The 10793-nt window shown below is 69.7% G+C and overlaps 1 protein-coding gene across 1 annotated transcript; it reads left to right on the forward strand.

Moving 5' to 3' along the window:
• Positions 1–2613: 2613 nt before the first annotated feature.
• Positions 2614–9320, forward strand: NR1D1 (nuclear receptor subfamily 1 group D member 1). Its single transcript, XM_038162987.1, is given in 9 exon segments — positions 2614–2757; positions 5308–5658; positions 5746–5834; positions 5919–6063; positions 6612–6776; positions 6779–7074; positions 7234–7419; positions 8112–8322; positions 8754–9320. Coding segments are annotated over 9 exon segments (1671 nt in total). The 5' UTR covers positions 2614–2729; the 3' UTR covers positions 8954–9320.
• Positions 9321–10793: the final 1473 nt, after the last annotated feature.

The following is a 10793-nucleotide window of genomic DNA, read 5'->3' on the forward strand; positions in this document are numbered from 1 at the left end:
GAAAAGGTTCAACAAGGTAAACAAGGCTCCAGCCCCGAGTAAAAATAAACCCTCGGCACGCAGGCGCCGGCCGGGAAGCGGGGCGAGCGTCACGCGGCACGGCCACGGCACCGGCACCGGCACCGGGCACCGGGCACCGGCACCGGTACCGGGCACCGGGCACCGGCACCTCCGCTGCCTCCTGCCCCCGGGAGCAGTGGCAGGGGAGGGAGATGCGGACTGCATGCCCCGTGGGGCTGCTCCAGTTGCGGGGGTGCAGGGGGTGCACCGGGGGGATACGGCATGGGAAGGGCAGGGGCACAGCCGGTGGCACGGACGGGGTGACGTGTGTGTCCCCCCCGACACTCCAGGCACCCCACGGGATGGGGCAGACCCGGATTGAGGGGTAGAGACCGCGGGAGGTGCAGGATCTGGGGGTGCAGGATAGAGGGGGGCAGGATCTGGGCTTGCAGGGACCCCAGGAATGTACAGGGATGCAGAGTTTGGGGGTGCGGGATGCAGGGGTGCAGGGTTTGGGGTTGCAGGGGTGCTCAGATCCGTGGAAGTGCAGGATTTAGGGATGACTCTGTGTGACAGCCCTGAGGGGCGTTCAGGTGCCCCCTCCGTGCCATGGACCGGTTGGCACGGGCACTGCCATGACGGGGTGCACAGGGAGCCGCGGGAAGCCCCCCGAGGCACAGACCCGGCCTCTGGGGGCGTTCCCGGCGCACGTCAGCGGCAGTACCCCCCTGTCCCGCTGGCTTTGGTGGCCCCTCTCCCTCACTCTGCTCCCCTTGGGTGGTCTCAGAGTCGGGATATCCCGGAAATATCCCAGCTGTGCCCAGCCCGGGGTCCCTGCTCACAGCACCTTCACCAGGACCCCCCGTGCCGGGTTCCCAGCCTCACGGGGGGACCCCACAGAGGGACCCCAAGAGGTTTGTCCCGTCCCCCCCCAGCCCCACTCCCGTCCCGGGGATTCCAGGAGGATCAGGGTTTCAGGCGAGCATCACAGGCGCCGTGTGCCGCAGCGCCGTGCGCGGGGATGTTTTCCCAAGCCAGACGCGCGGCTGAGTCACGGATAATCACCGGGAACGTGCCGGGAGGGGAACGAGGAGCTGCGGGGGCCGGGGGCACCTGCACGGTCCGGGCACGGCCCTGCGGGCAGGCGGGTCCCTTCACCCCAGGACCGGCGTCACCCCCGGCTGCCCCGTTCCCGTGCCAGCCTGGCCCCACACATCCTTCCGGGAGCTGCCGCGGTTCTCCCGGCCGGAGGTGCCCCGGCACCGCGCAACCGCCCCGTGACTCAGGGCAAGGGCACGTCCTGTGGGGTGTCGGGGTGTTCGCACAGCCCCAGTGCCTTGGGGAGCCCCAAAATCCCGGACGACCCCCAGCAAGCCCAGGACACCCCCAGCTGAGGGTGGCCTCGTCACCCACGGGGTTCCGGGGGGTCTTTGGGGTGCTGAGCTCTGGTGTCCCTCCCCGGGTACTTCGCACAGCCGTGGCACCGGCGGCCTCCCCTCCTGCGGGATGAACTCGGAGGATTTCCCGGGGCTGGCACATCCGTGCTCTGCTTCTTTTCCTCCTGGCTGGGGGCCAGGGCAGCGCCCGGCACACGGCACCCCCAAAACCTTCCCCGCGGCGGGAGCAGGAGCACCCACGGAGACCCCGGTGCCACCGGGCTGGGCTGGCCCCGGCCGGCGCCGCGACCCAGATCTGCCACCAGCTCTGCCCTGGCACGGCGTTGCCGCAGCCCCCGCGGCAGCCAGGAGCGGGGCCAGGCTGGGACGTGGATGCCAGGCACGTGTCACAGCGGGCACCCGCCGTGGGCAGCGTGGGGACAGCAGGGGAACAGCGGGAGGGGGCAGCGGGCAGGGGGGCGGCCGTGCCGGGGGCTGTACCATGCACAGGTGTCCCTGGAGCGGGTTGGGGGGCTGCGGTGCTGGAGCCGAACCGGTGGGCACAGGAGACGGTGCCATGTGGGGTGACAGGGATGGCTGAGTGTCCCCAGTGCAGGGGACAGTGCCACGCGGGGTTACTGGGGTACAGGGGTGTCCCTAGGACAACGGACTGCGGTTTGAGGGGTGACAGGGGTATTTGGGTGTCCCCAATGTTGTGCGGGGTGGCATCGGTGCCCGGGTATCCCCAGGGTAAGGTGCCACGCAGAGTGACAGCGCTGTGCCTGGATATTCCCGCTGCAGGGGACAGCCGGTGCCGCGGTCAGGTGTTCCCGGTGCAGGTGACAGCGCCGTGCAAGGTGACAGGGCTGCCAGTGCCGTGACCGGGGGTCCCCAGTGCGGGGGGCAGTGCCGTGCCAGGTGACAGATGTGTCAAGCGCTGCACCCGAGTGTCCGCAGTGCGGGGGACACTGCTGCGCCCGAGGGTCCCCAGTGCAGGGACCGTGCTGTGCCGCCTCACGGGGCACCCCGCGTCCCCGGTGCGGCGGTACCGGTGCAGGTACCGCTCCCCGCGGTCCGTCTGGCGGCCCCGGTGCGGGGGTCCCCGCCGAGCCCGGGCTCCCCAGCGGCGGCGCGGGGCCGGGGCCGCCGGCGGAAAGTGTGTCACTGGGGCACGAGGCTGTCCCCGGGAATCACATGGGGGAGGCGGCGGCGCCGCGTGCGGCCCAGTGCGCAGCCGCGGCCGGTGCGGGGGGCGGCGGGGCGGGCGGCGGGCGCACAACAGCCCGCACCGGGCGGCGGCGCGGCACGGCTCGGCGCGGCTCCGCTCCGGGAGGCTCACGGGGCCGGGACAGGATGGCGGCCCCCGAGGCCGGCAGCACAGGTCAGTGCCCCGCCGGAGCCCCCCACCCCCGGGACCACCGTGCGGGCACCGGCACCGGCAGCGGTCCCCAGCACTGGAGCGGATCGGGGGGCAGCGCCCCGGGACCGCGGAGAGGGGCTGCGCGCTGAGACGCGAGTTGGAGGGGTCCGGACACCGGGACCGAGGGGTCCCGCACGCCCGACCGGGCAGGATGCGCGCTGGGACCGCGTCCCGGAACGGGGCTCCGTCCTACCGGGACCGGGGGGTCCTGCAGAGCGGGGTAAGGCTCGGACAGCGGGGCCGGGGTGTCCCCGGGAGGAGGGCAGGGAGGGCTGCGCGCCGGTACCGGGCGTCTTGCACACCGGGGTGAACACCGGCACCGGAGTGCTCCGGTGATCGGGGCAGAAGGGATGGAGACCGGACCGCGGTGTCCCGAACGCCGGAGCGTGCGGGACGCGGGGGTAGGAAGGCTGAGAACGGGGATCTGTGTTCCGGGACGACCCGGACAGCGGGATCGGAAGGGAGCGCGGCGGGACCCGGGTGTCCCGGAGATCGGGACAGACCATTCCCGAACGCCGGAGAGTGCAGGACGCAGGGGTAGGAAGGGTGAGAGCAGGAATTGTTGCCTCCTGGGCAGCGGAACAGGAGGGGAGTCAAGTGGGTCCGGGGCAGCGGGACCGGGGTATCCCAGGAACCGGGACCGCAGGGAGCGCACAGGGATCGGTGTGCACCGGGCGGCGGGATCGCTCAGGGTGACCGGAGCGGCGGGACCGGGGTGTCCCTATCGGCGGGACCGGGGCCACGGGGACCAGGCAGCCCGTGGACGGCCGAGGCGGTGCCGTGCGTGTCGGGGCTCCCTGCGCACCGGGAGGGACGGAGGGGGGAACCGGAGGCGGTGCCCCCCCCTCCCCCGTGTCCCCCCTCCCGCACGTGTCCCCCTCCCCGCCGCTGCCACGTGCGGAGTTTGTTTTCCCCTCAGCCCCGCCCCGCCCCTTCCCATTGGTCGGCACATGACATCATCGATGACGTCACGCACGGAACTGGGGACGCCGCCGTTCATTGGGGGGGGAGCCCTGTCTCCGGGGCAACGAGAAGGGGCGGGGCGGGGCTTGGCCAATGAGAGGCAGGTGGGCGTGGTAAAGCGTGAAGGGGCGGGGTCTAGGGGAGCCACGTGCGGCTGGAGCACGTGGGGCGGCGGCGTGAGGCCGCCTGAGCTTGGGGGGGGCTGCGGGGAGCCTGTTTGGGGGGGTTCCCTCTGTTTTGGGGTCAAGAGAGTTTCCCTCTCTCTGGGGCAAGCCTTTATGGGGAATCCCCGCACCCCAAACCCTAAAGTGGGTGTCGCGAAGCTTTGGGGTGCGGGGATCCCCCAATTATTTTGGTGTTTTAGCAGCGGGGGGTCCCCAGGATCAGGTGCCCGGAGGTGGGACCCACTGTCCCCGATTCAGTGACCCCCTTTGGAGGTGGTTCAGTGAGGGGGGATGGTGACAAGCTGGCTCTGGCGCGTGGCATCTGTGCCAGCGGCACCGTGTGCGGCGGGAGACACATGGCCCTGGTGATCCCGTGTGTCCCCGACATCACCATCCACGTGTCCCAGCCCGGAGTCGTGTCCCGGTGCTGCTGTCCCTGCCCCGTGAGTGAGGTGACAACGACTGTGCCTTCAGCCAGGGGCCACGCTTGTGTCCCCCCCTCATGCTGCTCCCCACTTTTGGGGGTCCTCACACGGCTCCTCAGTCCTGCAGTGGGGACTTATCCCGCCCTCCCCTCCATTTAGGGGGGCTGCGCTGGGAGCATCCCGGTGCCAAGGGGGGACTGCACTGGGGGCACCCCAGTGCCGTGGGGGGCTCTGTCACGGGGGGCTACGCCGTGGGACCGTCCCGGGAGCTGTGGGGCGGGAGCCGGGCTGTGCCGCAGGCACAGAGCCAAGAACGGCAGCAGTAACTCTGTGACCTCCTGATTTCACCTCTCCAGAGGGTTCCCAGCCCACATTCCTCCTGCAGGCAATTCCGGGGAGCCCTGCCCGTGTCCCCAGCCGGCACGTACCCGGATAAACCCGGCTGTCCCCGTCCCACGTGGGGCCGTGGCCCGTGGCGGCCGGTGGGTGCGGTGCCTGACTCAGGGTGGGCGGCACACGTGCGGCGCAGCGGGATATCCACGGGTCCGGGATGCATCCGGGGTGCTTCCCTGGACACCCTACCCCGCGTGGGGCTGCGATTCCCCTCCGGGGGGCTTCCCCCACCCACCACCCCCGCGGTGGGGGAGGCTGAGCCTGGTGTAGCTCAGTGCATAAGCAGCCCGCCGGGATGCCCGTGGATCTGGGATGCTTCCCTATGGATCCCACCCCACCTGGGGCTGCCGTCGCCCTCCGAGGGGTTTCCCCCTCCTCAGCTGGCAGAGGCTGAGCCCGGCACAGCTCAGTGTGGCTGCGCGGGATGCCCACGGATCCTGATTGCCGATGGATTCGGGGTGCTTCCCTGGGCATCCCACCCACCTCCGGAGGTTCCCACCTCCATCAGTCGGGGGGAGGCTGAGCCCGGCACAGCTCGGTGCATGAGCGGCTCCTTCTCTCTGCAGGTGGGGTGATCAGCTACGTGGGCTCCAGCGGCGCCTCTCCCACCCGCACCAGCCCCGTGTCCCTGTGCAGCGACAGCTCCAACAGCAGCTCGCAGTCGGGCTCGCAGCCGTTCCCCACGTACTTCCCACCGTCGCCCACCGGCTCCCTCCAGGACTCCCGCGCCTATGGCGGAGCCACGCTGGCCCCCCATGAAGACGGCTCCCCTTCCTCCTCCTCGTCATCCTCCTCCTCCTCCTCCTCCACCTCCTCTTCCTCGTACAGTTCCTCGGTGAATTTCCCCGGGGTGCAGCCGGTCCCCGCGGACGAGCGGCGCCGCAGCTCGCCAAGCAAAGCCGGCAGCACCGTCACGAGTGAGTGGGGGTCCCGGGGGGGGGGGGGGTGGCGGGGGGGGGGGGTCTCCCCACCCCTGGACTCCGCTGAGCCCCGTCTCCCCGCAGAGCTCAACGGGATGGTGCTGCTCTGCAAGGTCTGCGGGGACGTCGCCTCCGGCTTCCACTACGGTGTCCACGCCTGCGAGGGCTGCAAGGTACTGGGATGGGGCCGGGGATGGGGCACGGAGCCCCTGTCACACTGCGGGGACCCCCAGTGATTCCCCCCGCTCGCCCCGCAGGGCTTCTTCCGCCGCAGCATCCAGCAGAACATCCAGTACAAGAAGTGCCTCAAGAACGAGAACTGCTCTATCGTCCGCATCAACCGCAACCGCTGCCAGCAATGCCGCTTCAAGAAGTGCCTGCTGGTCGGCATGTCCCGTGATGGTGAGCTCGGAGGGACCCTCGTGACGTCCCGAGCCGGGGATTCCCTCTAGGGGTGGGATTCCCCGTGCCCAGCGGGCTGGTCCCTTCTCGGGATGTATCCAGCGCTGTGCCTCCCCTCTGGAGCCGCCCCCCCCGCGCCTGTGCTGGGTGCTGTGCCTGTCCCACGGGGTGTGTCCCCCATTCCTGGGATCCCCCCATATGTGGGGCTGCGTGTCCCCTCCAAGACTGGGTACCCCGAGCGTGTCCCCTCCCGGGATAGGCCCCCGTGGCCGGGGCTGTGTATCCCCTCCCACCCAGGGTCCCCCAGCATCGAGGCCGTATCTCCCTCCCTTGGATGCTTCCCCCCCTACTCAGATCTCTGCATCCCCTCGCGGGATGGGTCCCCCTGTGTTCAGGGCTCTACGTCCCCTCCAGGACCGGGTCTCCCCATGTTTAAGGCTGCGTGTCCCCTCTGAGCCCGGGGGAGGGGTGCAGCCCTGCAGGTCTGGGGGGGGGCAGGGGGCACCGCGTGCCGCTGATGTCGCCCTAACCCCGGTGTCCCCCCTCAGCCGTGCGCTTCGGGCGCATCCCCAAGCGGGAGAAGCAGCGGATGCTGGCGGAGATGCAGAGCGCCATGGGCGGCATGGCCAGCGCCCCACCGCCGATGCCGGGGCCCGGCGAGGGTCCCGCCGCGGGCGGGGGCACGCACCGCCCCCCGGCCCCCCTCCGCTCGCCCCCCCCGCCTGCTTCTCCCAGTTCCCCCAGCAGCTGACGCCGCCCCGCTCGCCCAGCCCCGGCGGGGCCACCGAGGATGTCATCGCGCAGGTGGCCAAGGCCCACAAGGAGATCTTCATCTACGCGCACGACAAGCTGGGACCCCCTCCCGCCTGCGACAGCGGGCTCCTGCGCTGGGACGCGCCCCCCGCCTGGGCCCCCGGCCCCCCCGAGCCCCGGCTGTGCCCCGCCGCCTACCCCGAGCCCCCGGCCCCGCGGGGGTGCCCCTGGCCCCGCGGCCCCAAGGACGTGCTGCCGGTGAGCGCCCGGGGGCTCCGGCTCCCCCCCGGCTATTTTTAGCCGCTAACACACGAATCCCTTTGTCCGCGCCCCCCTCCTGCCGTGGCGGCAGGGCCGGGGGAGCCCCGCAGAGCCCGGGGGAGCCCCCGGAGCCCGCTGACCGCTGCTCACCCGCAGGCGTGCCCCATGAACAGCCACGTGCCCGGCCGCAGCGGGCGCTCCGTGCAGGAGATCTGGGAGGATTTCTCCCTCAGCTTCACCCCCGCCGTCCGCGAGGTCGTGGAGTTCGCCAAGCACATTCCCGGCTTCCAGGCGCTCTCCCAGCATGACCAGGTCACCCTGCTCAAGGCTGGCACCTTTGAGGTACATCCCGGGATGGTGAGGGCTCGATGGTGCCCCATAGACTGACAGGGTGCCCCACGGACTGGCACAGAGCCCCACAGCATGGGGACAGTGGACCAGAACACAGCAGGAGCCCCGGGGCGCTGCAGTGCCCCACATTTGAGAGCCGTGGCGCCCGCGGCACTGCCTGGTGCCTCACAGCACTGCAGTGCCCCACATTTGGGATCTGTGGCACAGAGCGCGGTGTCCCTGTCGTGGCACAGTGCCCTGTGGACTGGCATGGAGCCCTGCAGCACTGCAGTGCTTCACAATCAGGAGTTGTGGCACGCAGCACAGTGCTCCTGGCTGTTCTGTAGTGCCCGTGGCACTGCAGTGCCACGCTTTTGGGAGCTGTGGCATGGAGCACGCTGCCCCATGCACGGCGTGGTACCCCACAATTGGGGACCACGGGCTAACACGAAGCCCCGTGGCATTGTAATGCCCCACATTTGGGGGCTGTGGCACGAAACACGGTGCCTATGGCACGGTACCCCACATTTAGTAGTCACAATATTGATCACGGAGCCCGTGGCACGGCACAATGCCCCTGGCATTGTCTGGTGCCCCGTGGCACGGCAGTGCCCCACATTTGGGAGCTGTGGCGCGGAGACCGATGTCCCTGGCATGAAGCACGGTGCCCGTGCCCCGTCCCACACCCTGCCCCCTGCCCGCAGGTGCTGATGGTTCGTTTCGCGTCGCTGTTCGACGTGAAGGAGCAGACGGTGACGTTCATGAGCCGCACGCGGTACGGGCTGGAGGAGCTGTGGGCCATGGGCATGGGAGACCTGCTCGGGGCCATGTTCGACTTCAGCGAGAAGCTCAGTGCCCTCGAGCTCAGTGATGAGGAGCTGGGGCTCTTCACTGCCGTCGTCCTTGTCTCGGCAGGTGGGCACGGGAGGATTTGAGGCTGGGATCAGAGGAGTTTGGGAAAGAATCGGGTTTGGGGATGGGAGCAGAGGAGTTTGGAAAAGAATTGGGTTTGGGGCTGGGAGCAGAGGAGTTTGGAGAAGAATTGAGGGGTTTGGGGCTGGGATCAGAGGAGTTTGGGAAAGAATCGAGGGGTTTGGGGCTGGGAGCAGAGGAATTTGGGAAAGAATCAAGGGGTTTGGGGCTGGGAGCAGAGGAGTCTGGGAAAGAATCGAGGGGTTTGGGGATGGGATCAGGGGGTGTTCGGGGCATTCAGGGATGGCATTGAGGTCATACTGGGGGAATATCAGAGATGCTGAGATTGGGGTGATGCTGGGGTGGGATTAGGGGGTTTTAGGGGTTGAACTGGGGTGTCTCCTCCCCTGCCCCTGACCCCCTGTCCTCCACAGACCGCTCGGGCATGGAGGACACGGCATCAGTGGAGCAGCTGCAGGAGACGCTGCTGCGGGCCCTGCGCGCCCTCGTGCTGAAGACGCGCCCGGCTGAGACCTCGCGCTTCACCAAGCTGCTGCTGAAGCTGCCGGACCTGCGCACCCTCAACAACCTCCACTCCGAGAAGCTGCTCTCCTTCCGCATCGACGCCCAGTAGTGGCCCCCCCGGACCCCCCCCTGCGCACCCCTGTACATACACCACAGCGGGGGGGGGGCACACACAGACTTCCCCCTCCCTCCCTCCCCCGGGGCAGCACCGACCCCGCGGCGCCCGTCGGACTCGCAGGGATTCACCCCAAGGTGGGCGCCAGGATGCTGGGACCCCCCCCCACCCCCCCACCCCAAATCGGGCACCCGCCCCCACGGCACCGCTGGCAGCGCCGGGGGGTCCCCTCGCCCCGACACCCCCGTTCTGGCGGCCGGGGGTGGGACGCAGAGGCCGGATCCAGCCGTGCTGGGGGGGGTGGGATCTACAGGGGGGCGGGGGGGGGGTCGGGGAAGGGGGGGGGTTTGGTTGGTTGGTTTTTTTTTCATCATATATTTATTACATAAATATATAGTAAAATAGACCAGCAACAATTACCATAAAAATATCTTTCTTTAAAATCCTGACCAAAACACAAAAGGGTTTAAAATCGCACGTCACAGACTGTGATTGTCACGGGGGCTCCACGGCCCCCCCGGCCCGCGCCCCTACATTCAGCGACGCCGGCCGCGGCCCCCCCCCCCCGGCACCCTGCATAGTGGGGGACCCCGCGTGGGGCGCGCCGAGCCGAGCCGGGCCGGGCCGGGGCTGTGCTGGGCCAGGTGCTGGCCGGGCTCGATGCCCGCGGGCAGGGGCAGCTCCGGGAGCCATGAGGTATGTGCTTGGGGGGGGGGACGGGGGGCTTGGGGACGGGGAGGGGGGGGACGCGGGGGAGGTGGCGCAGGGGTGGGGGGCACCGGTGTGGCCCCCCGGGACCGACGCTGGATGCTGGACGTGCGATGGCGACGCGAGACGGAGACGCGGGGACGGCCCGGGGGGGCGTGGGGGGAATACGGGGTGGGGGGCGTGCGGGGGGCAGCGGGATGGGGAGGGGGGGGCCGGGCTGAGCCCCCCAACCCGGGACAAGCTGCCCCAGGGCCCCGTGTGGCCGCTCGGGGGGGGTCACGGGGGCTGATTAAGACACGTCCCGCGACGGCGCTGCCGTGTCGCGACGGGAGCGCGCGGTGTCGCACGGAGTGTGCGTGCGGGGACACGCGGGGACGCGGCACCGCAACGGCGTGGCACGGCACCGGCACGGCGCTGGCACCGCGCCCTCATTGCACCGACAGGAGTTGCCGTGGCACCGACATGGCACGGCCACGGCGCCGGCACAACACCGGCACGCGTGGCCACGGCACCGAGACGCGTGGCCGGGGCAGCGACGCGGCACTGCCAGGGCAGCACCGGGCGTGGGGGACAGCGCCCGGGTGCCGCAGCCCCGCCCGTGGCCCGAAGGCACGAGGTGGGACCGGTGCTGCCAGGGGTGGGGGGCGACCCCCCAAACCCTGTGCCCCCCCCCGGTGCGGGCGTTAGTGTTCGGCTCCTATTGCACCGCCCGCAGCCGGTGCTGCCGGGACCCCCAAACCGGGGACCCCCAAACCGGGGACCCCCAAACTGGGCCCCCCCGAGCCAGGCCCCTGGGTGGAGGTTTAAGACATTTTGCACCAAGGTCCAATCCGGCGCTGGTACTTGGGGCTGGGGGCAGGTGCCACCACCCAGGGCACCCCGGGGTGCCACAGCCCCGCTGTGCCCCCCAAGCCGGCTGCAAGGGGTCTGGCAGGGCCCCCCGACACGACCCCCGTGTTTGGGGGGGAGTCTGGGGTGTGGGGGGAGCCCAGCCCGGCCCCCTGTGCCTGTGGGGGGGACGTGTCTGGTGTTGGGATTTTTCTGCTTTTAAACGACCCGTAAAAAGATTTTTTTTTTAATTACAAAAATTATATATTTTATATATATTTATATATATATATATATA

Source organism: Motacilla alba, chromosome 27 (genome assembly GCF_015832195.1).
Source record: "Motacilla alba alba isolate MOTALB_02 chromosome 27, Motacilla_alba_V1.0_pri, whole genome shotgun sequence".
In the NCBI taxonomy this organism is placed as follows: Eukaryota; Metazoa; Chordata; class Aves; order Passeriformes; family Motacillidae; genus Motacilla; species Motacilla alba.